General features: G+C 48.9%; 1 protein-coding gene across 2 annotated transcripts in view; it reads right to left on the minus strand.

Moving 5' to 3' along the window:
- The window catches only part of IGSF21 (immunoglobin superfamily member 21), a 272,410-nt gene that overhangs the window by 23,305 nt on the left and 222,664 nt on the right, over positions 1-26,441 (minus strand). For both annotated transcript variants that reach the window (XM_007980295.3, XM_073007775.1), the window contains exon 4: positions 23,487-23,605. In XM_007980295.3, coding sequence (XP_007978486.2) covers positions 23,487-23,605 — 119 coding nt within the window. The remainder of the gene's footprint in view (positions 1-23,486; positions 23,606-26,441) is intronic.

Genomic DNA, 26,441 nt, shown 5'->3' on the forward strand with positions numbered 1-26,441 from the left:
TTTTTCTAGCATCGGGAAAGAGAAAGTGGCTTCCAATCTGACACAGCTGCATGTCACAGCCAACCTCCATCACTCCTGTTCCATGGCCACCGAGGGAGGCAGGAGTTTAAGTTATTTTAGACTCAACAGTTAACATCGACACAGGGAGGTAATGGTCGGATGATTGGTTTTATGAAATTAACTCTGAAATATTGCCTGTCTTTATCTTGAAAGCAGAACTTTATTTCGGTCATCATAACTCACTTTGGAGACAATGCGGCAGCTCCTCTTGGCTCTGTAAATCATCCCGTGGCCTTTGAAATTTGGGAACACAAACCTGATCTGATATAAATCCCAGAATTATTGGAGAGGGAAATCCGCCCCACGCCTGTGTCAAACTGTGAGTACTAGAGTTAAATTCTCTTCCGTGAGGTTCACTCCCACTTCTCTCAGGGTGCTGACTCTAATACAGTCAGACCAAGGTTCTAGCCCAGGCTCTGCTCCCAACATCCCGTAGAACTTTGGGCAAGTCAGTTGATGCCTCTGGTCGTCAGTCTTCCCATCTATCAAATGAGTTCAATAAGACATACCCTGCCAGCCTCTTAGCTTCCAGGGTTTTTGAGAGGAGAAGCAAATGGAAAAATAAACATAAACCTTCTGTAAGGATAGCAAAGTGCAGAGCAAACAGGAAATCTTTAATTATATTACCTCTCCAATGGCCCACGCCCCTCTCTTGGCTGAGAACAATGTATAGGGGAATTTCTTTCCCTCCCAGGAGTAACCATTGTCTTGAGGAAGGGAAAATCTCTCCAGCTCCTCGGGTACTACTCTACAAAGGTGCTTAGCACACTCTGGCTCCCAGTGTCATTCATCATAGGGTGGTAATCAATTAGGTTTGGGGGAGGGATTGGGGAGGGGAGAGACAAGTTCAAAATTATATTGTTTGCAAAAAATCCATTCTTTCCTCTCAGCATGCCTGCTCTATTGACTGCCTTCCTTTTCAATCAGCTCTTAGTCATTACACCATATTTCACAAAAGAAGAAAATCACCTTCTTAATGTAAAAGTGTCCATGAATATAAATGTCCCTCCATGTTCCCTATTTTAATTTCTTTCTTTTTTTTTTCTTTTGGTTCCACACATCTTAGTTTCTTCCCCATCATCTCCACTAGTCTCTTTCTCTGCTCCTTCAGGAACCCGCTCAAAAGAGCACCTCCTCTGGGAAGCCCTTTCTGCTTCAGCAATGCTGAGTGGCCTGTGGTTCCCTCTTCACTTTACTCATCTCCTCTGTGCCCTGCACACACTGGTCCTTCTGCTGCTTAACTCCACCTCATCCTTTAAGGCTGGCTTGAGATGTTGCCTCCTCCAGGCAGCCTTCCAGGGTTTTTCCAGACAGGGTTAGAGCCTGTCCTCTGGGTGCCTGGAGCACCCTGTGCTTGTCCTACTCCTTGCTGCTTGTTATTCTGTTCTGGGTCAATGTCTGTCTCCCCACTAGAGTGCATGTTCCCTGGAAGTTGGAGCTTTGTCTTTCTTCCACCTAGCCTCAGAACTAGTGTCGCCCAGCCACGCAATAGGGGTTCAATTTCAATGTCTGTTTGTTTTCTTCATTTCTCCCGGCACAGGAAAGCACATAGACCATCTGTGGAAGAAAATTCCAGAAGACCCTGCAGTGCTGTGGACCTTGCTCCCTTCTTCAACCTTACACCTCGACCAATACCCTCCCATCACCATGCTCCAAACACACTGAGATATTTTTTTCTTTGGGTCTATGAACACGCTTAGCTCTTTCCAGGCACAGGGCCTTTGCATCTGCAGCTTCCTCTGCCTGAAGTCTTTCACTCAGCTTTTTGGCCTGGCTGAGCCCTTTCAGGACTTTCAAGAAGGCTCAGCTCAAATGTCACCCCTCAATCTAAGCTAAGTTCTCTTTTGTTTTGGGACCCAGCATTTTGTACATTTTCTTCATAGAGCACCTCACAGTGTATAATTATTCCACATATTGGTTCACACACTTCTCTTTTCCTCCAACACCCTCACTAGAATGTAAGCACTATGAGGGCAGGGAAGTCTTCTTACCTATTGCTGCACCCAAGAGCCTGGCACACCAGGATTTGCTCAATAAATATTTTCCAAGTGACTGAATGAATAGATTGGGGGGAAGGGCCCAGGCATCCTCCCCTCCAATCCCTGCCCAAGTTGGAAAGGCTGAACTCTCCAGCCCCACCCTAAGCCCTTCTCTCCCAGCAGAGACCCAAAGAGACAGATCCCACTAGTGGGAGGGAGTCCCCGGCAAGAAAAAAGAGAGAGGGAAAAAAAGTGCAACTCTGTGGTTTATGGGAAAATTAAATATTGAACTGAGGAGTAACAGCAGCCAAGGAACAACAACAACAACAACAACAAAAAGCCCCCGAATGGAACCGCCATCAGTGACAGGAGAGAGAAACGCGGCGTCTGTGCTTATATGGGCTGCAATAGACCCTTTTATGTGGCAGCTGCTGAGCTGAATCTAACCCCACCCCCTAACTTGAAAGCGGCCATGGGAGCTCCTGTGCTTGGCGCAGTGGTGAGGGGTGGGGGGCCCAGGGTCCAGGTCATTGCCAGAATCTGAGATGGGGGCCATTCTAGGTGGAGCGGGTTCATGAAGGATCCCAGTAGCTGCGGGCATCATCCACCCACACCGCCTCCGCTCTGCAGGGAGGTGCCTGGAAGCACCCGTTCACCTGTCTTGCCCCTCCCCTGCCAGCTGTTGTGCTTTCGAAGTGGTAGAAGATAAAATTAACAGCCCCAGCTGGAGGCTCTGGCTGGCTGCTCTGGGTGAACAAGGGGGGTGCTGCAGACAGGGAAGGCAGCCTTCTAGGCAGTGAATCAGTGAAGCTGGGCAGAGCAGATCCAACTGAGGCTATTGCTGGTGGAGGAATAAAATGCCACACACCTGTAAAGAAAGGGGTGTTGGGCAGCCCAGGCCACAGGTTTGTGTTGGATCTAGATTTGTATTCTAGCACTATTTTCAAGACTAGTCCTTTAACCTGGTGGTTCTCCAAGTGTGTTCCCTGGACCAACAGCATCCGAATCATCTCGGAACTTACAAGAAATGCAAATCCTTGATCCCCATTCCAGACCTACTCAACCTGGGACGGGGTGGGGTCCAGCAGTCCCCACCCTGAGCTTTAACAAGCCCTGAGATTCTAATGCAAGTTCAAGTATGTGGACCACTGCTTTAATCTATGTAAGCTTCAGTTAGTGCATCTCTAAGTGAGGGTCATAAATGAGGGTCTAAATGAGGGTCACTGCACTTGATGGTGCAATTATGTGAACTAAGGGCTTGGTTCATAGTAGGTGCTCAGTAAACAGGAGTGAAGATGGTTGCTGATAGTAAAAGAAAGGCTTGGGGGAACTGGAGAACCTTAGCCAGGCTACCCCAGGCCTCAGCAGAGGGGCACAGGGGAGAACCCTCTGGAGCCTCCCTATACATTGATTGGGTCAAAGGACTTCAAATCTCCAAAGCTCCACTCCCCACAACCGGTGCAACTGTCTACTCATGCCTTGATTGGCTGCTTGTCAATGTCTCCAGTTTTCTGATAGGCGCCCTAGGCCTCTAGGCCCATGCAGACCCTCTCTGCACCTGGAGTTTTGCTGGCTGGAAGCAACCTGCCCCGCAGCCTGTGGGTGGCCACTGCCTGCGCCTGCCTCCACTCTGTAGTTTATGTGGCAATAGAGAGAATGTGTTTAAGCCCCATGACAGGTGCCATGTCTAGAGAGATGAAATCTATGGGGTGTAACATGAATCTGTTTTAAATAGCAGCAAAGCTAACCAATTTGGGGAATGTTTTCAATATATCCGAAAGGTGAGTATTACACACATGGGCAATTTCACCAGGTACCATACTTGCAACTTTATGAGAGAAGCTTCTGGAAGCCCACGGAAGATTGGGGAGGCAGGTAGGGAGGCACATTCAAGAACTGGCCAGTGGCAGAGCACCAGCTCCTTATGAGCTGTTGTTCGTCGTCCCCACAGAGAGCAGTAGGCTGGGCTTGGAGGCTGTGGGTAGACCCCTCTTCATCTTCCCCCAGCGTCCAAAACCTCTGTCCCTTCCAGGAAAACTGTGTCCCTTCAAACACCGGCCTTGGCTTTCTGAGGCTTAGAACAGAGCTTAACCCTGGCCTTGAAGGCCTGGGGCCTGGGAAACCTGGCTCCGAGGTCACAGCCCTTCTGCTTAGAAGCAGTGTGTCCTCGAGTCCATTGATGGCTTCCTGCCCACCCTACCCACCAGCCCCCTACCCCCATAGAATGAAGATGGCATGGGTGGCTGTCTCATGCGAGGGTGCTTGTGGGGAATGAAGTACTGCCACTTAGTGAGCAGAAGAGCAATTCTAGTTGTTACGGCTATTTTAGTTTATTATTGTGTCTGGGGAAAAGGTGTCAACCAAGAGTCAGGGGGCTGAAGATTCTGTCTCAGCTTTGCCGTGGACTTTCTCCATGACTTGGCCATCATTTTCCCCTTCCTGGGTCTCGGTTTCCTCATCCAGACAGTTAGAGGTGCACAGCATGGTGTCAAAGGGCCCACCTGTCCTCTAAATTTGGCAGTGGTAAGAAGGCCTCATGGTTTCCACAGCTCAGTGCTCTCAGCCACTCCCAGCCTCTGGACCACCCGCAGCACCACTGGGCCACTCCTGCCGATCTCCCTGCCCCTACCTCCCACCCTCACCGCACTCACGGCCTGGCTCCGAGCCTTCCTTCAAGCAGGAGATTTCCCAGGGGGCAGTGTGGCCGCTGTCTTTCCTGTCCTTTCAGCATTTTAGGATTGATTTTGTGAGTCAGAGAGCAAGTAAATCATTCTTGCCGCTTGCTCCTCATAAAGCAATTTCCAGGGGAGATGAGGAGTTGTAGAGAAGGGCGTTTTTTGGGAGGGGGATGCATTTTTTCCCCTTGACGTTGTACTCTGCAAATTTCCAAACCTACCAAAAAGTTCAAGTAATTGTACAACGAACATTCATGCACCCATCACTCAGGTTCTGCAATACACATTGAACTCCATTTGCTTGATTGAATATCTCTTGGATTACATCTGTGTAAAGAGCAGGGTGAGGCAGATCGAGCCCTCATTCACAGAGGAACTCAACTTCTGACCAGAGTGGCAGGACTTGAGAGTGAGGGTGTCTCAGAGACCCAGCGCCTGAGGCCTCTTCCTCTGACCTTGCCATGACCCAGGTGTTGGGACCTGGAATGCACTTTTGTTCCCTAGGAAATACTCTCTCCACACTCACTCCTGCTCCCCACACACAGGCTGCTGCAGGGAGCATCCCCTGGCCCGTCTGGCTCTTCAGGCATCCTGGCCATGGGTTCCCCATATCCGATGGATGGATGGCACTGGATTCAGGGTCTCTCCTTCCCTCTCTGCCTGTAGCCAAGTCAAATGGACAGTGGGTGAGCAGGGCCCGTGGCAGCCTGGAGGAGAGATGGCCCTTTCCTTACCACTTCCTGCTTCCTCAGGACTGGGCACAGCAGTGGACCTTCCATGGGCTCAGGGACAGGGCTGACGATTGTATCGTAGTTCTGACACCTACCAGCTGGGTGACCTTGGCAAGTCACTTATTCCTGATGCACCTCAGTTTCCTCATGTGATTTGTTATTTTTTAAATTTAGTTGGTTTTTTTTTTTTTTGGTAGAGATGGGGTCTCCCTATGTTGTCCAAGCTGGTCGTGAACTTCTGGGCTCGAGAGATCATCCCATATCGGCCTTCCAAAGTGCTAGGATTATAGGAATGAGACACAATGCGTTTGGCTACAGTTTCCTCATCAGCGAAATGGGGTCATCATAAGATCTACTTTCTAGGGTTCTTGTGAGCACTACGTAAAGTATGTAGACCCACACCTGACACCTGCCAAGTGATGAATAAAATGTCAGCTGTGGTTAGTGCTGTTGTGGTGAGGGCAGTTGTGGTGAGTGCTGTTGTGATTGTTGTGGTGAGTGCTGTTGTATTGAGTGCTGTTGTGATTGTTGTGGTGAGTGCTGTTGTATTGAGTGCTGTTGTGATTGTTGTGGTGAGTGCTGTTGTATTGAGTGCTGTTGTGATTGTTGTGGTGAGTGCTGTTGTGGTGAGTGCTGCTGTGGTGATTATTGTGATTATTTATGTGGTGATTGTTGTGGTGAGTGTTGTTGTGATTGTTGTTGTGGTGATTGTTGTGATGAGTGCTGTTGTGATTGTTGTGGTGATTGTTTTTGTGGTGATTGCTGTTGTGGTGATTGTTGTGGTGAGTGCTGTTGTATTGAGTGCTGTGGTGATTGTTGTGGTGGTTGCTGTTGTGGTGAGTGCTGTTGTGGTGATTATTGTGATTGTTGTTGTGGTGATTGTTGTTGTGGTGATTGCTGTTGTGGTGATTGTTGTTGTGGTGAGTGTTGTTGTGGTGATTGTTGTTGTGATTGTTGTGGTGATTGATGTTGTGATTGTTGTGGTGAGTGCTGTTGTGGTGACTGTTGTTGTGGTGATTGTTGTGGTGAGTGCTATAGTGGTGATTGTTGTTGTGGTGATTACTGTTGTGGTGATTACTGTTGTGGTGATTGCTGTTGTGGTGATTGCTGTTGTGGTGATTACTGTTGTGGTGAGTGCTGTTGTAGTGATGTGGTGATTGTTGTTGTGGTGATTGTTGTGGTGATTGCTGTTGTGGTGATTGTTGTGATGATTGTGGTGATTGTTGTTGTGGTGATTGTTGTGATTGTTGTTGTGATTGCTGTTGTGGTGATTGTTGTTGTGATTGTTGCTGTGGTGAGTGCTGTTGTGATTGTTGTAGTGATTGCTGTTGTAGTGATTGTTGTTGTGGTGAGTGCTGTTGTAGTGATTGTTGTGGTGAGTGCTGTTGTGGTGATTGTTGTTCTGGTGAGTGTTGTGGTGAGTGCTATTGTGGTGATTGTTGTGATTGTTTTTGTGGTGAGTGTTGTGGTGATTGTTGTTGTGGTGAGTGCTGTTGTGAGTGCTATTGTGGTGATTGTTGTGGTGATTGTTTTTGTGGTGAATGTTGTTGAGGTGATTGTTGTTGTGGTGATTGCTGTTGTGGTGATTGCTGTTGTGGTGATTGCTGTTGTAGTGATGTGGTGATTGCTGTTGTGGTGATTGTTGTTGTGGTGATTGTTGTGGTGATTGCTGTTGTGGTGATTGTTGTTGTGATGATTGTTGTGGTGATTGTTGTGGTAGTGATTGCTGTTGTGGTGATTGTTGTTGTGATTGCTGTTGTGGTGATTGTTGTGATTGTTGTGGTGAGTGCTGTTGTGGTGATTGTTGTAGTGATTGCTGTTGTAGTGATTGTTGTGGTGAGTGCTGCTGTTGTGATTGTTGTGGTGAGTGTTGTTGTGGTGATTGTTGTTCTGGTGAGTGTTGTGGTGAGTGCTATTGTGGTGATTGTTGTGATTGTTTTTGTGGTGAGTGTTGTGGTGATTGTTGTTGTGGTGAGTGCTGTTGTGGTGATTGTTGTGATGACTGTTGTGGTGAGTGCTGTTGTGGTGATCATTGTGGTGATTGCTGTTGTGGTGATTGTTGTTGTGGTGAGTGCTGTTGTGGTGATTGTTGTGGTGAGTGCTGTTGTGGTGAGTGCTATTGTGGTGATTGTTGTGATTGTTTTTGTGGTGAGTGTTGTGATTGTTGTGGTGAGTGCTGTTGTGGTGATTGTTGTGATGATTGCTGTTGCGGTGATTGCTGTTGTGGTGATTGTTGTTGTGGTGAGTGCTGTTGTGGTGATTGCTGTTGTGATGCGTGCTGTTGTGATGATATGTTACTCCCTGCTCCTTCTCATGCCTTGGGTTCCTACCATGCAGGGGTCCCCCCTCTTGCCATGCTTTTCTGCCCCTGATTGTTGCCTACAGAGCTCCTTCTGCCTGCAGGACCTCCTGTCCTATCTCTCCACCCGCCTGCTAGACCCAGCTCCATGCCACCTCCTCCATGAAGCCTTCCTGATGCCCTCCTCTGGAGGAGACTCCCTTCTGGGAACTTCCTCATCTCTTAGCTTGCACCTTAGTCCTCCCCCATCATCCCTATTTTTCTTCTGCTGGAATTCTGGAAACCTGTGCCCTTTTCTCTCTCACCCATCATTCATGGACTCCTTGAGGGCCAACTGGTCCTTACGTCCCAGAGCAGAGAGGCCAAGCTCTGGCTTCAGAGAGAGAGGCTTGGACGCTCCATTGGGTCAATCCCTAAGCCATGGGGTCTTGGGCAAGTTGCTTCTTCTCTCTGAGCCTTGGTTTCCTCTTCTGTAAAATGGGAATAACAAGAATGACCACCTCAGTAGCTGTTATGAGAATTAAACCAAAGAAAGCTCTTAAAGAACTTAGTAGAATGCCTGGCACTCAGTGAGCACTCAATCAGTGCTAGCTTTTGTTATGAAAATTATTGTGATTATTGCTCCTAGGGAGTGAGTGAAGTCTTCGCCTCAGAGTTGGTTTTCAAGCCCAGATTGCCTGACTTAGGAGCTTCTCTACAGCACATGAGCTTCTCATATGCAGATGGAGAAACTGAGTCCGGGGATTCACTGCAAGTTGGCAGCAGAGTCAGGGCTGCTGAGTTTCAGGCCAAGCCAAATTGCAGTGTGATCTTGGCCTCAGTCTCCCCTTCTGTACCTGAGGCAGTGGGATCACCTCTCTCTCCCTAAGAGTGCCTGTGGGCAGCATTCCTACAGGGGCAGCTATGGCCTCCTCACGCTATGATCCCTGCTCTCCCAGCTCCTGATAGGGTTCTGTTAACACCTGTAACTTCCACTTCCTGCCTGCCCCTTAAATCACTGGGCCTGAGGCACTGCAGTTTCAACAGCCACATATCACTAGTAATTAAGGGGCCTGTTCCAGGGAGGGGAAGTTTACCTTCTGCTGGAGCCACTAAATCCAGCTCCCAGGGGTAGAGAGGATAAAGCATCGTACTGACCTCACACTTGTCAAGGTTTAATGATGCACCTGCAGGCCTGCTCTGGCGGGGCCTGGGAGGCTGATGCCGATCTGACTCTGGAACAAGAGGGGAGCCCTGGTATGTGAGACACAGAAGATCCAGGGAGTTGGTGAGGGTACCAGGGGGCTTCAGACACCTGCCTAGATAATTCCAGAAGCAGAAGAATCTCTTCAGTTGGCTCAGGAGGGCTCAATGGGCCATCTCATGAGAGGCTATAGAGAAGCTCCCAAGCCAGGCAATCCGGGTTTGAAAACAAATTCTGTCACTCACTGTGTGACCTTGGGCAAGTTACTTAACCTCTCTGGGCCTCAATTTCCTCATTTATTAAAATAAAAATAATAGAAGTATACATCTCCTAAGGATTGTGAGGATTAAATGAATTTATACATTTAAGTGCCTGGAGCAACATTTGGTACCTTGTAACTGAGAACTTCATTGTTATTAGATTGTATCCTGGCTGTCCTATATCAAAATGAATTTCTAATTTGTATAGCTACCTTAAGGGAGGTGGGACTCTCTCAGTGCTCCCCCCACAGCAGGTGCATAGTAGGTGCTCACAAATATTGCTTGAATCAAAGGATTTTTAAGTGTGAGAAATGAATGAGCAAGTGGTCTGTTTCTGCCCTAGGCTCCGAGTTCCCTTGGAGAGGGGCTGATGACAAGCTGCCAGCTCTATTCCCCAGGGACAAGATGCACCAAAAACTGCTTGACTGGGTTGTCTGCTTCATCCAGTCACAATAATGGGTCAGAGGTTTCAAAGGCCTCGCTTCCCTCCCCAGCTCAGGGCCTCAGGTCCCCATGGAAGGAGAGTGGCAATCAGAATATTCAGATTCAAACTCTAACCTTCCTTTTATTAGCAGACTCAGTTTTCTTCTCTGTAAAATGAGGATACAGATCCCCACCCCACTGACTTCCAGGACTTTCGGGAGGCCCTTGATCCAGAGATCCATATGGCTACCACATTGTCCCACACAAAGAGATGTGGCTGTCCCTCTGTTTTCCTGGCAGCTTCATGGAGTAGGAAAGTCAAGGGCTCTGGTCCCAGAAGACCTGAGCTCCAATCTCAGTGCCACTCACTGCTGTGGGACAGTGGGCATGTCTCCTGGCCTCTGTAGGCGCTCATACTGAGGCACCACAGGCTCCGCCCTGCAGGCTGTAGGGGGATTAGAGGGACAGCTGATGGAACGAGTTGGGCCTGTTCCTTGGTGACGGGCTATGGTCAAGGGCATTTCTTTGCAGAACTGTGTTCAGAGAGGGAGGGAGGGAGGGTTCTAGAAGCCTGTTCAGGAAGCAGTCAGCAGGCTTGGACTTTTGGGGCTGAGGCTGGGAAGTGACCGTCCTTGCTAGATGACCCAGTTAGCTTCAAAATGCTCCTCTGAGCCCCAAACCCATCTGTCTGTCCCCTCTCTAAACTGGCACTCAGCCGGTGACCTCAGCTGGCTGGGAGGCCCGTGGCAGGCAGGCGAGCAGCATGGGTGTCCTTCCTCCAGCTCCCTGACCAGGTCCAGGCACTCAAGACGACAGTGGTCAGTCTCTGAACACTCTTACGTCCAGCTCAAGGGCCCCTGACCACTCCCACCTCAGTCCTGTGGGCCGCATCCCCCACTCCAGCCAGCTTGTGGTAGTTCAGCCCAGCCAGCTGTCTCAGGCCCCCCACTTCTCATTCTGCTGCCCCCCTCAGAAGCTCCAGCTGGCAGGGAGGAAGACTGTAGAGGTCCGCACGCCCTAGCCTCTCCACCCCAGCGGCCCATTTTCTGCAGTTGCTGGCTGCTGAGTGAGATCACATAGTTGCATTGGAACCTTCTCAGAGGACCATCTCCATCCAGTGCCAGGTCCACCGTGTCTCCGCATCTGTTCCCATCTTTCCAATTGGTCCCCATGTCCTGTGGCTTCTGCTTGGAAAGGCTACTCTTATGTCCGGCCACTGCATTTATTGTCCTGAGTTGGCTCCTATTGTCTCTGTTCTCACTTCCTGCCCTGCCCTAACAATGATGCCAGCATCTGGGCCAAGCACTTTCTGTACGCCTGAAGGTGCCATCTTATTTATTCCTTGAGACAGCCTGTGGGGTAAAAAGCATGATTACCCCCAGTTTCCAAAGGAGGAAACTGAGGCTGGGAAAGAAAAAGTCACAGCAAGATGGTGGAGGAGGTGTGATTGGACTCCGGGCTGCTGGCTGCATCCTCTTTCCTGACCACCTTTGCCAGCATCCAGGGTGGGAGGCCAGAGATGTCACTGCCTGGCTTTGAGAGCTCCCACAGGGCCATTGTCACTTCTCACAGTTCTGACCCTACCCTCAGCCCCACTGACACTTATAGGGTGAGGGCTGGAGCCACATGGGTAGGAAATAAGAACAGCTTTCCTCCCCTAGAACACTCACTGTGAGCTAGTGACACAGCCCTTTACTTGTCTGTTACATTTCATGTCCCAACAGGTGCTACTGTAACCCCTATTCAGCAAAAAGGGACACCGAGGTCTAGGGAGATAAAATAAACTTCCAAAGGCCACATTCCAGTGAGAGGTAGGGGAGCATGGTGGCTGGGTCCCTGGGCGCGGCAGGCAGCCTGCCTGGGTTTGAATTCTAGTTCTGTGTCCTTGGGCACATTTTATAACCCCTTAGTTTTCACGCTTGTAAAATGGATAAAGTAATAATAGAATTGACCTTAGAAAACTGTTATAAATGATATAGCAGGTGTTAAGCAGAACAGTGCCTGGTATATAGTAAATGTTCAATAAACATGAACCATAGCCTGGCATGGTGGCTCACGCCTGTAATCCCAGCATCTTGGGAGGCCCAAGTAGGTGGATCATCTGAGGTCAGGAGTTCAAGATCAGCCTGGCCAACATGGAGAAACACTGTCTCTACTAAAAATACAAAAATTAGCTGGGCGTGGTAGTGCGCGCCTATAATCCTGGCTGCTCCGATGAGGCACAAGGATGACTTGAACTCAGGAGGTGGAAGTTGCAGTAAGCTAAGACTGCACCACTGCACTCCAGCCTGGGTGACAGAGTGAGACTCTGTCTCAAATAAATAAATAAACAAACAAGCAAACATTAACCACTTTTATTACTATCAGTTGCAGAACCTGATAGAAAAGTCATGTCTGAATCTAAAGCACACACCCTTAGCCATTCCTCAACTCTCTAAGGAAGTAAACTCCATTTATGGTCAACGTAATTTACTAGAGAGATCATTCTCAAATGGGGGATTATCTGGCCTCCACCTTGTCTAGTTTGGAGGGGCTGGGCATCTGCATGTCACTCACCCAGAGTGGTAAGAAGGGGTGCTGGCAGGGGGAGAGGTCTTGGGGATGGGCTTGTCTAGCCTTTTGCCTGGGGGTAAGAGTAGCCCAGGCCTGGTCCTCAAACCCCGCGGGTTTCTGGGGTAAGAGGTGGAAGCTCGTGTTCATACCTTCTCCCCCTCAGTGCTCTGGGAATTCTCTGCAGCTCTGGCCTGGATCCCAGCCAGCCCATGCCTCCCTCCACAGCCTCCTTGCTTCCCCTGTGGAGCAGCAGCCTGGCTCCCTGGAGTCTGTGGCCACAGTAATCGCCTGGGGCCAGTTAATGTAATTAGCCCAAATCTGGCAGGTAGTTCATCCACTCAGGCTCTAAGACAGAGGAAGGAGCTGATCATTTTCCACCCAGCAGGCATCCTGGGAAAAGAGGTAGCTGAGGCTCTGAATCTTGCCTTTCTGGGGATTTCCCAGGGATCTCAGACTGGCAGCCTCCCTCCACTGACCTACCTGCCCCTTGGACCACCATACACACCATTGTGCGGTGGCTCTGCTTGGAAGAAGCCTCACTTCCCCTACAGCTGTCCTGTGCACAGACAGCCTTCTTGAAAGGGAATTCTGCAAACCAAACTCTGCTTTCCCATTGCCGTCCCCCAGAGAAGCACAGTGGTGTTACTTCTGTTTTGCTCAGGCCTGCAGGAGATCAGCAGGCCTCTGAGAGGGGTGAGGTCTGTGCTCAGCCCTCAGATCTCCCTAGCTCACTTGGAGGTATAGAGGATTCTTCTTCCCAAGTCAAAAGAGGTTCTTCCAACCTGGCCAACAGAGTGAGACCCTGTGTCTACAAAAATTTTTTAAAATTAGCCAGGTATGGTGGCACACACCTATAGTCCCAGCTACTGGGGAGGCTGAGGCAGGAGGATTGCTTGAGCCTGGGAAGTTGAGGCTGCAGTGAGCCATGGTTGCACCACTGCACTCCAGCCTGGGTGACAGAGTGAAAAAAAAAAAAAAAGAGAGAGAGAGAAGTTCTTGACACTCTGATTATTGGTCCTGGAAATTTGCTGCTTTTTTCAGAGGGGAGTGCCAGGCTGGAATTCCAGAGAATCACGTTCAAGAATCTGGTCTTAGAAAGCAAGAATCCAGCTCTTCAGAAATCCAAGGTTCTGGCCAGGCCTCCTGGAAGTAGACTCAGACTTCATCACCCCCAGGACCTTCTGTACTCTCTTTTCCTCTGGGAACCCTCACTAGTCCCAGGGTAAGTTTCTTTTAAGGGGAAACTTCAAGAAACTAAACAGGAGAATTTCCTGTGAAACTCATTGCCTAAAGTCACATAGCTGGAGAGTAAGAGCCAGGCTGGAGGTGGCAGATGGTTAGAAAAGCACCAGACGTGCACAGAGATAGACATATAGAGCAGTGGAACAGAATGGAGAGTCTAGAAATAAACTTGCACTTTTACAGTCAATTGATTTTCGACAAGGATGCCAAGATAATTCAATGGGGATAGAATAGTGTGTTCAACAAATGGGGCTGGGACAACCAGACATCCACATGCAAATGATGAAGTTGGACCCCTCCCTCACACCATACATAAAAATAAACTTGAAATGCATTATAAACCTAAATGTAAGAGCCAAAACTATACAAACTCCTAGAAGAAAAATACAAGAGTAAGTTATGACATTGAGTTAGGCAAAGTCTCCTTAAATATGACACAGAAAGCACAAGTGACAAAAGGAAAAATAGATAAACTGGATTTCATTGACATTAAAACATTTTGTCCTTCACAGGACACCATGAAGAAAGTGAAAAGACAATCTACACAATGGGAGAAGAATGTGCAAATGATATACCTGATAAGGGACTTACATGTAGGTCAGATAGAGAACTCTTACAATTCAATCATAAAAAGACAAATAAGGCCATTGAAAATTGCCAAAGGCTCTGAATAGATATTTCTCCAGAGAAGATGTCCAAATGGCCAAGAAGCACAGGAAAGGATGTACAGTGTCATTGGCCCTGAGGGAAATGCCAATCAAAGCCACAAAGAGATATCTCTCCACATCCACTAGGATGGCTATATTTAAAAAGACAGATAGTAACAAGTGTTGACAGAGATGTGGAGAAGATGGGACTCATATGCAGCTGGTGGGAATATAACACAGTGCAGCCACTGTGGAAAGCTGTCTGGAAAGTTCCTCAGAAGTTTAAATGCAGAGTCATCGTTTGACTCAGCAGTTCAACTCCAAGGATACACACCCAAGAGAACTGAAACTATATGTTCACACAAACACTTGTACATGAATGTTTATAGCAGCATTGTTCATAATAGCCAAAATGGGGAAACAACCCAGATTTCCATCCACTGATGAATGTGTAAACAAAACATGATCTATCCGTACAATGGAACATTATTCAGCATTGAAAAGGAATGAAGAACTGGTACCTGCTACAATACGGATGAACCTCGAAGACATTATGTAAAGCAAAAGAAACTAGCCACAAAAGACCACATATTGTATAATCACATCATATTAAATATCCAGAACCAGCAAATCTATAGGGACAGAAAAGGTGTTTGTGGCTGAGGAGAAGATGGACAATGTTGGGTGGTGCGTAACTGCTGATGTGTACAGGGTTTCTTTGGAGAACAATGAAAATGTTTTGAAATTGATTGTGGTGGTAGAGGCACAACTCTGTGAGTATGCTAAAACCACTGTCTTGTACACTTTAAATGAGTGAATTGTATGTTATATGAATTGTATCTCAATAAAACCACTTTTTTAGAAAAAACAAAGGGCTGGGCGTGGTGGCTTATGCCTGTAATCCCAGCACTTTGGGAGGCTGAGGCGGGAGGATCACTTGAGGTCACGAGTTCAAAACCAGCCTGGCCAACATGGAGAAACCTCGTCTCGACTAAAACTAGAAAAATTAGCCAGGCATGGTGGTGTATGTCTGTAATTCCAGCTACTTGGGAGGCTGAGGCAGGAGAATCTCTTGAGCCCGGGAGTGAGAGGCTGCAATGACCTGAGATAGTGCCAGCCACTGCACTCCAGCCTGGGGGACAGAGCAAGACTCTGTTTCAAAACAAAACAATACAAAACAAAACAAAACAGAACAAACAAACAAAACACAAGGAAAAACACACCAGGCACACTTAATAAAAATCAGTAGAACATACTGAAAAAAGGCAAACCAACCAGAAACATCATGTAAAGTTCATTAACATCTGTTCTTTGGGGTGGAAGCTGTGTTTCCTGGCTCCAGACTTGCAAAGCATATAGTGTGGTTTGGTGCCACTCTGGCCTCAGGTTCCAAAAGTCTACTTCATCTGCCAACCTCACTTGGAAGCTTCCAGAAGAGAGACAGGGATCCCGAAGTAGAACATTTTATTAATGTGTATCAATACTTTATGAGTCTGGGCTTCCTATTCATTGGTAAACTTCTAGAGGAGCAGAGAGGTTAACACACGGGATGGCTATATACCCCTGCCCTGCCACACGCTGGCCGGGTGGTGTAGGGAAGTGACATCACCTCTCAGTTTCTTCACCTGCTAAAGAGAAAGTGATAGTACTCACCTTGCAGAGCTTCTGTGAGTGTTCAGTGAGTTAACACAACAAGAGTTTAGCACAGCACCTGCATATTAGTCAGTGTCCAACTGGTGACCCAAGGGGTTGGGAGCAGAGAGTATCAGCTTCAGAGTCAGACAGGGAATCCTGGTGTGCTACATCCCGACTCAGTTACTGCTGTGGGTTGAATTATGTCCCTGAAGATGATGTCCATGAAGATGATGTGTTGAAGTTCTGACCTGCAGTCCGTATAAATGTAACCTTATTTGGAAATAGGGTCCTTGCAACTGTGCTAAAGGTAAGATGAGGTCACACTGGATTAGGGTGAGTCCTAATTCAATGACTGATGTCCTTATAAGGAGAAAATCTGTCGAGGTGGGCACAGTGGCTCATTGCCTGGAGCACTTTGGGAAGCCAAGGTGGGTGGATTGCTCGAACTCAGGCATTTGAGGCCACCCTGGGCAACAGAGCAATACTCTGTCTCACACAAAAAAAAAAAGAGAGAAGAAGAAGGAGAATGAGGGGGAGGAGAAGAAGGAGGAGGAGGAGGAAGAGGAGGAGGAGGAGGAGAAGAAGAAGAAGGAGGAGGAGGAGGAGGAGAAGAAGGAGGAGAGGAAGAAGAAGAAGAAGAAGAAGAAGAAGAAGAAGAAGAAGAAGAAGAAGAAGAAGAAGAAGAAGAAGAAGAAGAAGAAGAAGAAGAAGAAGAAGAAGAGAATGGAGGGGAGGGGGAGGGGGAGGAGGAGGAAAGAAGAAAGAAGGATTAGGAGAAGGAGAAGAAGCAGAAGCAGGAGCAGGCGCAGGAGCAGAAGCAGAAGCAGAAGAAGCAGCAGAAACAAATCTTAACACAGGAACAGGAACACAGAGCCAGAGAAAGAAGGCCATATGATGAGAGAGGCAGAGATCAGCATCTATAAGCCAGGGAACTCCAAGGATCGCCAGCAACACCAGAGGCAAGGGGAGGGACAAGGACGGATTTTTCCCTTGCATGGGGAGCATGGCCCTATTGACACCTTGATTTTAGGCTTCTGGGACTAGCACTGTGAGACAATACATTGCTGTGGTTTTAAGCCACCCAGTTTGCAGTCATTTGCTATGGGCAGCCCCAAAAACTAGTTTTCTCCTCTGTACCACGAAGGTATTTCCCTTAGAGAATGTGAGTCCATGAAGCAAGGACCTTGTCTTGTTGTCAGTGTATCCACATCACCTAGAATTGTGCTTGGCACCTGGGGGATGCTCAGTAAGTCATTGAATCACTGGCATGAATGAATGAATTTCCTATAGTTCACCTCTTTTGAATGTTACCTTCTCAGAGGGGCCACACTGACCTAGAACAGCCCCATCCCTGATGGGTTGTTCCTGACATTGTTTTACCACCCACTGACATCCTATTTGTCTCCCCATCTCTTCACTTGCTCATCTTCTGCCTCCCCTACTGCACTGTCTGTGAGGGCCAGTTTTTTTGTTTTGTTTTGTTTTGTTTTGTTTTTTGCCCTTCTTCTTCATTGCAAACTCCAGTGCACCCAACAGTGCCTGCAATGTACTAGGTGCTCGATAAATATATGTTAAATGAATGAACACACAAATGAATAAATGAAAATTAGAATGTCCATGCACGTGAGCATCCAAGTCACCTTATAACATATTTAAACAAAAAAGACGTTCTGATATCCTCTGTTACCAGAAGGGAAATTCAATACTAGACTGTCCATGTCAAAAGTAGACACTAATTGGGATTTGGACCCAGGTCTGCTGGAATCCAACTTCAGTGCTCCTTTCAAAGGGTCTGAGAAGTGGGGGAGGTGCTGGATGGTAGTGGATGAGAGAACCAAAAATGGGGATGGGGACAGGAATGGAGGTAAGGACACAGACATTCTGTCTTCCTCCTAGACTCCTACTATCCCGAAAGGCAAACAGCCCCACCCATCCATCGGAATTCGTTGTTGTTGTTTGGTTTTATTGGTTTGGTTTTGTTTCATTTTTTGAGACAAGGTCTCACTGTTGCCCAGGCTAGAGCGCAGTGGTGTGATCTCAGCTCACTGCAGCCTTTACCTCCCAGGCTCAAGTAATCCTCCCACCTCAGCCTCCTGAGTAGCCGGTACTACAGGTACGTGCCACCACAGCCCAGCTAATTTTTTGTAGAAATGGGATTTCCCCATGTTGCCCAGGCTGGGCTAGAACTCCTGGGCTCAAGAGATTCACCCACCTCAGCCTCCCCAAGGTACTGGGATTACAGATGTGAGCCGCCATGCTAGGACCATTGGAGTTTTTGAGCAACCTAGTTAGGGCTCAGTCTTAAGGAAGTCCCCACCCTCTGCACTCTGTCCCCACTCCAGTGCTTGTTTGAGGTTTGTGTGACTCATGGTCAAAGGGAGGGAAATTTCCTTTGGGAGTTAAGGCTGCTGTATAAGTACCTGCTCTGGGTTCAGGCAGACCTGGTGGGATGCCCATCCTACTCTGTCACTCACATAGACATGCCCCTTAAACTCGCAGAGCCTCTGCTCCATCATCCCTAAAATAGAGATGACCAGGCTCACATCCAAGAGCTTTTGCGAGGGATTAACTCTAGGTTGAACCCGGAGCTCAATGCTGGCATGCAGAAGGTGGTCTTGCTTTTTAGCTTTGGGTTGAAAGGGCCCCACTCAGTGGCAGAGAAACCCTGCCCCTTGGCATTCCAGAGGAGCCAGAAGTGCAGAGTCTTTTAACTTCAGTGAGGAGGGGGGTGGGGTGCCTGGCTCTCACAACATTTAATTGATTGTAACAGCGCACCCTCAACACGCTCCCTCCCCCTAACCTGCACCCCCAGAAGAACCTTCAAAATCCTTCCATGACTGTGTATAATGCATTCCTGGGGCCCAGCACGCAACTTTCAAATTGGCTTACAATTTATCTGCAGCTCGGATAAAAACATTTTAATGACTGTGTGCAGCATATACCCTTGGTGTCACCCACGGGGCTCCCAAATGTCTTTCCCCACCACATAGTGGGATGTTATAGGCGTGAAATTACAGCTGCACTCACGTTTTCATCTGCACCCGGAGGCCTCTGGAAATGGCCGCATTAGAATGTGCTGGATGTGGACGTGTGGATGGCAGACTGGGGTGCTGGGCTGTCTGGCGGAACTGCTCTGTGCTTTGAGGCAGGTGGGCCCTGGGCCGTCCCCAGCTCCTTGGCTCTCCTTCTCCCCACTGTCCTGGGAGCTTCCCATCGACCTCCAAATAAGGGAGGGGCTGTCTTGCCTCAATTTGGCTGCAGCGGCCCTTGGGGTCCCATGTGGCACAAAAGAGACCCCAGCGTTCAGTGACCTCCGCTCGCTTGAAGGGAGGGTCTTTGTGTGTGAACACAATGCCACAGACGAACCAAAGCAATGAGTCGGTTTTAATTTTTGAAACCTGCCCTGAAACATATTTGAAGGAGACGTTCACAGAGATTGGTCTAATTGTGCCTGGTTTGTATCTGACCCGACTACTATTTGTCGTAAGAGATACTGTTGCTTGATCATTCAGAATGTGCCAAGCCTCAGGCCCAGAACATTCTGTTCTATAGATTATCTCATTTAACCTTCCAACCTCGGCCAAGTCCCATGCCCCTCTGAGCCAGGTCTGTGCAATGGGCTCGCTGTGGTGCCTGCCTCCCAGGCCCACGTGGTCGATGCGTTACAGGAGATGCTGTATGAGAAACACTCAGCCACGCCGCCTCCCCCAGTCCTCCTCTCACCATTCAGGACCTTGGTGAGCTACAGAAGCCATGCTGCTCTGGCACAAAGATAACCCCACCCTATAAGGCCTGGAGCAAATACCTTCTCTTCCCTGGGCCTCAGTCTCTTCCTCTGTGAGTTAGGGATGATTGTAAACCCCATGCTCCTATCTGCAGTGAGGATTGGGTGATGTCCTCAATGTGAAAGCCCTCTGAAAGTGCTCAAATCGGGCAAGTGTGAGGCATTCTTGTCATCATGACAGTTGGGAAATATCCTGACTCCTTCCATAGGTGTGTGGTGCCAGGACATGCAGACCTTTGGGGAAGAAGCCCAGAGAAGGTGAGTAAGCAGAGACCCCTGTCCCTGCCACTCCCAGAGACACTCCTTGGCTTCCAGGCCACCGCGGTGCATGAAGCTGTGTTCCCAGAACAGTCATTCCTCAGACTAGTGCAGGGCTCTTCGGAGCTGTGAATGGGGGGCTTCTCTCTGCTGGGGCCAAAACCAGGGGCAAGAGGGAGGCAGCTACAGCTGTGCCCAGGAGTGGGCAAACCAGAGACAGTGATAATAAAAACAACAGAGTCCAAGTAACTGAGCTCTTCAATGATATTCTTGATGGGCTAGGTGTTCTGCAAACTTCATCTACTTTAAGCCTCACAGCCACCCTAGGAGGAAAGCATCCCCATTCCTATTTTACAGATGGGGAAGTTGAGGCCCACAGAGGAAAATGGGCCTAAGTTCACAGAGCAGAGCTGAGATTGGGACCTAAACCAGTATGTCCTTAACTTGTATGCTAAGAAATCGGGCGGTGGAGGGGGGGGGATCCTCCTGTGTTTGGGGTGAGGTGAGAAGTGGGAGGAGGGAGGAAAAATACATTTGCATATGAGTAAGAGTATAGGCATAGTTGTAGATATGTATAATATCGAATAACCATCAATATATAGATACACACAGAACTAGTATTTTGGGAAATACTTAGAGATTTAGATCACTGGTCCTCAAAGTGTGGCCCCTGGACCAACAGCAGCAGCATCCCCTGGGATCTTATGAGAAATGCATATTCTTAGGCCCCACCCTAGTCCAGCTGAGTCAGAAGCTGTGGGGTGGGACCCAGCCATCTGTATTTAACGAGCTCTCCAGCCAGTTCTGCTGCATGCTCAAGTTTGAGAAGTGCTGGTTTAGATGACGAGACTTGGACTTAGAAAGCTGTTAGAACCCAACAAGTCACTTCTCCCCGCTAAGCCTCGGTCTCCTCATAGAACGGGGATCATAAAGTCCTTCAGTTCACAGGGCTGTTACGAGGATTCTAAAAGGTAACACACGTGAAGCCAGAAGCTCACACACTGTCAGGCACATGCACGTGTCCAGGGAGGGACGGGAGACGTGTCAGCTACCATATCAATTCCCATGAGCATAGCGAGTCAAGGTGGATCTGCTCCACTGGGGAACAGCTGGGCTGGGAAGACGAATGGCAAGCACAGTGAGCTCTGAGCAGTGGCCAGCAGAGGATGGGCTGCGACGGGTGGGTGCGATGCCAGGGAAAATCCTGCCAGGGAAGCCCTGAATTTCCGGGGGTCACCCTTACCCTGCATCTGAAAGTGCCAGGGTGGAAGGTTGGGGTTGCATCACTAGCTTTGCCCCTGCCCGGCCCCTCCTGGAAGACTCAGCGGCCTGCAGAGTCCATGGAGCCCCATCAGACCGCTCGGTAAGTGGAACTACAGCAGCTGCTCCCTCCTTCCCAGCGCTCTGGTCTCTGGTGACTGCTGCCTCCCACAGGGAGTGTCCCTGATCCCCAGGCAGTGACACAGAAGGAGAGGAAAAGTCTCAGTCACTGAGCCTGCCAGGAGCACACTCCCTTGCTCAGCAGAGACCATCAGGCCAGTTGTGCAACCTGAGTCAGTCCCATGAGATCGCTCTGTGCCTCAGTTTCCTCACTCAGTGGATGGAGTAAGAGACTCACAAGTGTCAGAGTTGGGAGGGAGCATAGGATTATCTGTCAACTCTCTGATGATACATGATATGCTTTGGCTGTGTCCCAACTCAAATCTCGTCTTGTATTGTAGCTCTCACCATTCTCCTGTGTTGTAGGAGGGACCCAGTGGGAGATAACTGAATCATAGGGGTCGGTCTTTCCTGTGTTATTTCTCATGATAGTGAATAAGTCTCAGAAGATCTCATGGCTACATAGATTTCCCTGCACAAGCTCTCTTCTCTTGTCTGCTGCCGTGTGAGACGTGCCTTTCACCTTCCACCATGATTGTGAGACTTCGCCAGCCATGTGGAACTGTGAGTTCATTAAACCTCTTTCTTTTGCAAATTGCCCAGTCTTGGATATGTCTTTATCAGCAACGTGAAAATGGACTAATACAGTACAGATGGGAGAAATCAAGGCCACAGAGGAAGAATAACCTGCTCAGAGTTCTTTGGTGAAGTAATGGGAAGTGTGGGCCTCATGGAGGGATGGATTTTGAGGACTCTGGCCTTGTTTGAAGGCACCTTAGAGTGAGGCCTTAGCACAGCGTCTTCACTGCCTGCAGCAGTGTGACAGAACTGGCCCTGGAGTCAAGATGCCTGAGTCCCAGCGCAACACTGAGCTGCCTGATATCATAGGAGGATTTTGTGAACTTGGCTGCGTGACTAGGCAAGTTGCTTGCTTTCTCTGTGATCCATTTCTGCATCTGCAAAATGGAGTTAATGCGAGCATGTTCCCTCGGGTTGGTTGTGAGGACTAAACGATGTAACACATATAAAGCCCTCAGCCCAGTAGCTGCAGAGGGGCCTTCCCTGAGTCCCCTCCCTATGGTAGCAGCCACCCACCTGCAGTCACTCTTTATCCCTTTACTCTGCTTTATTTTCTTCCAGCATGTTGCACGCTCTTTTCAATTCATCTATGCATGTGTTTTATGCTTGTCTCCTGCAAAATCTCTATAGATAAGTATTTGTCCTATAAAAAGTTTGGGTCCATTCCCTGCTATCTCGTAGGTAGGTGCTCGATACATTGTGATGCATAAATGGTTGATTAAGTACATGTCTCTCATCAGACTGGGAGTTCCTTAATGGTGCAAACTGAGTTATGTCCCTCCTAGGTTCCCTGGTGTGGCCAACCCAGAGCCAGGCACCCAAACGCTGCTAGTTCCTCTATCAGAGGAGCTGACTGGTGCATGAGTAACTGCAAGAGAGGGGCTTTTCCTGGCAACGCCACTTCCTGCATCGTGGCTCCACTGGGAAGCCAGAACCACCACTGGCTGCGCTGCAGGAATCAATGTCCCTCTGGAGGTCTGGCCTTTGGGGGTTTTCAATTTCCCCAGAAGCAACGGCTTTCAGTGGGGCCTTTATGCTTTCATTGATTGCCTGTGTACCACAGCTTTGTTTCCCTGATAAATATTATTTGATAAGAAAACTGGAGAACACAGAGTCTAGAGTCAAGGCCAAGTCCCCAGCATCCTTGCAATAGAGCCAGAATCCAAAGGTGTGTATCTGACAAGAACATTAGAGCCGGTGGGGGCTTCTGAGAATGCGCAGAGCAGCATTCTTGCTTTACACATGGGGAAACTGAGTCTGGGACTGGGATAGACTTACCCAAGGACCCAGCCAGCTGGAGATAGACACCAGTATTGTTACCTCTATTTTACAGGTGCATAAATGGAGACAAGAGGAGACGGTGAGAACCCAGGAGCTCTGAATCCCAGCCCTGAGCGCTTCCTAATTTGTCTCCAGATCCTATGCCATCTCCATTAAGGCCTCAGGAAGTGCAGGGGGCACTTTTGACTGAGGGGCAGAATGGTTCCCTCTGCAGCAGCTGTGCATCTTGGCTGAGGTGCTGTCCTTCACTCCCTGGGGAGGGTCCTGTTGGGGTACCTGTGCTGCAAGAAGGGGACCTCCTGAGGGGAGGCCCATGGGGGGCAAGACCTCACGGGTCACACCTTAGCTCAGCCTGGTCTGGTTGACCCTCCACGACAAGGGCAGGAGAAGGAAGACACCAGCACAACGGAACTTCTGGTAGATGGCCCCCAGGATGGCTGCTGTGTGCACGCACACACACACTCAAACACACTCATCCTCCTCACTGAGACGCCGGGTCCAGTGGCCTTGCACTCACCCATGACGTTGAGGAAGATGTTGCCCGATGCCAGGACCACCTTCTCCCTGGTGGCGCGGTCGTAGATGCCCACATGGCATTCATAGGGACCGTTGTCTGAGATCCGGACCTCAGGCAGCCTAGGGGAGGCAGAAGAGAGAGTGAGGGCCCATCATTGAGGGGCAGGGTAAGGCAGCGCTCAAGGAAACTCATCCTGATGCCCACTGGTGCAGCCTCCACTAACAAACACATGCCTGTGTGCTGGGCTGGGAGGAGGGGAGCATTTATGGAACACCGACTGTATGCAGGCCCTGTACTCAGCCTCTCAGACAGTGAAGGTGTGGACTGTGTTTAGCCAAAGTCCAATTTGTGCTCAGTGGGTCCTGGAGCAGTTGTTTAGCCTGTCAGCTTCCATGAGCCTGGGATGCTGCCCACTTCCAGGGAGCCGTGAGGATGGCATAGGTGAATAGATGTGGGCATTTAGTGTATCACTGCATGAGTATGGGCTCAAAACTGTCACTGGAGGCATCAGCTCCCTCTTTCCTCATGACGGCCTCCACACAGGGTCCAGTCCATATTTCCATTTCATAAGCAAGGAAACTGAGGCTCGGGATGGAAGTCAATTGCCCCCAACCCTGTATACAGATAAGAACCAGTATGGAAATCTGAATTTCTCTCTCCACACCGCCATGCTGCCACTTCATGCCCAGTCCTGAGATCATGGAAGAGAAAGACAATAAAATTCAGAGAAAGACAATAAAATTCAGGTCCACAAGGAGACCCCATCCCAGTGGACAAGGAGGTAGGGAAGCTGATCTAGGTTCCACACTCACATGGAAAGGCATGAGCTTATCTGAGCTCAGATTGGGGAGCAGCCAATTCCATCCCTGAGGTGATGGGAAGGTGTCTCAGAGGAGGTGATCCCTGAGGATGGGAGAGACCCCCTCAAACCTGCTTTCAGACTTTTCTCCTAGAAGTACAGAGAACAGACATTCTAGGCTTTGTTGCCCTTTCCATTATCTGTTGCAATTACTCAACTCTGTCCTTGCAGCACAAAAGCAGCTACAGATGGTGAGTAAACAAATTGGTGCAACTGTGCTCCAATAAAACTTTACTTATGATCATTTAAATTTGAATTTCATATAATTTTCATTTGCCATACAATATCCTTCTTCTTTTTTTTTTCTGCAACCATTTCAAAGTATGAAAAGCATTCTCAGTTCACAAGCTGTGAAAAAATAGGCAATGGGCTAGATTTGGCCCGCAGGCTGTAGTTGGATGGCTCCTGTTCTAGATCTTTCTATAGCATCTACAGGGTCAGACCATGTGAAAATGAGTTGGTATGTTCTCTCTCCCCATGGAAAACGCCAGCAGGGAGGCTCTTTCCTCTCTTCTATATTGAAAAGAGCCTTGACATGGAGTCAAAGAGAACCAGGTTCCAATTCTGCTCCTACTGTTTGTAAATCAAGGGACCTTGGATAAGTCAGTCCATCTCCCCTCTCCACTTTCTTTCCTAAACAGTGGAGGTGCTACTTCCTGTGACTGCGGTGAAGATTAAATGCAATGATGTCACCGCAGGACTTCTGTAAGCAGGAACGTTGCACCCAAATGGACAGAGGGACCATTCCGTATTGTTCCTCAGTCCTGCGAAGCTCTGTGGGGAGAGGGAATTCCTGGCAAGTGGAATCTGGACACTTGGATGGGAAGGAGCCTTGGCCTGAAGTTGCAGAGGCTATGTCATTGCTGCATTGGGGAAATATGTCTGTCTTCATGCGAGTTCCAGCCTAATCTAGCTACAACTTAGCAGGACTAGGGTATCTGTTTAAGTCTTAGAAGTTCCCAAGTTATAGCAGGAAACCGCGGGAAGGGATCCATACCCACGGCCCTACCCCACTAACCTGCCTGACAAGGACCCCACTGGGGACAGGAAAGAGCAATAGTTGGTTAGCGCTCAGGCTCTTGGGCGTGTGACCCTGCTCTGCCACCCCTGAGAAGGGAGGTTCTTTCAATCCAGTTCTTCGTCCTCCCTTCTGCCTCCTGGACACACTTCCCACTTTGCTCTTCCACCTGTTTCTGCAGAGCAGCGTAACCTCAGCTTCACTCTTTTCTTCTGTCCTTTTAGCTACCTGCTTCATCTTTGTCTTCTGGCTCCTTTTCCCCTGTGACTCACCGTCCCCCAACACCTGGACTGCCAGCCTCTTTTTCCATCACTGTCGTCTTACTGAGCTGAGCCAGCCCATCCCTCCCACTACCCAGCACACATTAGCATAAACAAACACCTTCATTTACATAGAACACACAGAGGTTGACATCTGGTCTACCGACTGTCAAGGAAGGACTTAAAGAATGGGGACTTTGTTGAGAAGACGCTGTCTCCCTCCACTCCCTGATCTCAGAAGAAAGAGCACAGTGACATGGGAACAGCAGGGGACCAGTCTCCCCTCCGGGAATGATTTTCTTTGTTTGTAACTCAGCTAGACTGAAAAAATAGCCTCTTTACCGGGCACCATTACTGAGTGACAGTCACCTGGAGTGACATACTTTAGATAAAAAAAAAAAAAAAAGGAGACCCAGAGAGAGATGGCATGACTTACCCAAGGCCCCATGGCTTACAAACAGTAGGAGCAGAATTTGCACTTGGTGACACTCATAGGTGTTGGTTATAGAGACAACCTGCTTAAATGACTTTTGGAGGTGACAGAAGTGCAGGTGGCAGGTTCAGGTGACAGCTCTGCAAAGAAACAGGCTCGGGTGACATGTGTAGCTGGCAGCTCCCCAGATGAGGTAATAAGATAATAATAACATGGTTGACACCCAGGCAGATACGTGCAAGTAACCGCCACCTAGGTGATGGCTGCAGAAGATGTGTTTATAGTGTCATGTTTAGGCAACTGCCACCCTGATGACATGCTCAGGTGATAGTAACGTAAGCAATATGCTTGGGTGACACATGTAGGTGACACCTCACAGGTGGTA

The sequence above is a fragment of the Chlorocebus sabaeus genome, chromosome 20 (genome assembly GCF_047675955.1).
Source record: "Chlorocebus sabaeus isolate Y175 chromosome 20, mChlSab1.0.hap1, whole genome shotgun sequence".
Classification (NCBI taxonomy): domain Eukaryota; kingdom Metazoa; phylum Chordata; class Mammalia; order Primates; family Cercopithecidae; genus Chlorocebus; species Chlorocebus sabaeus.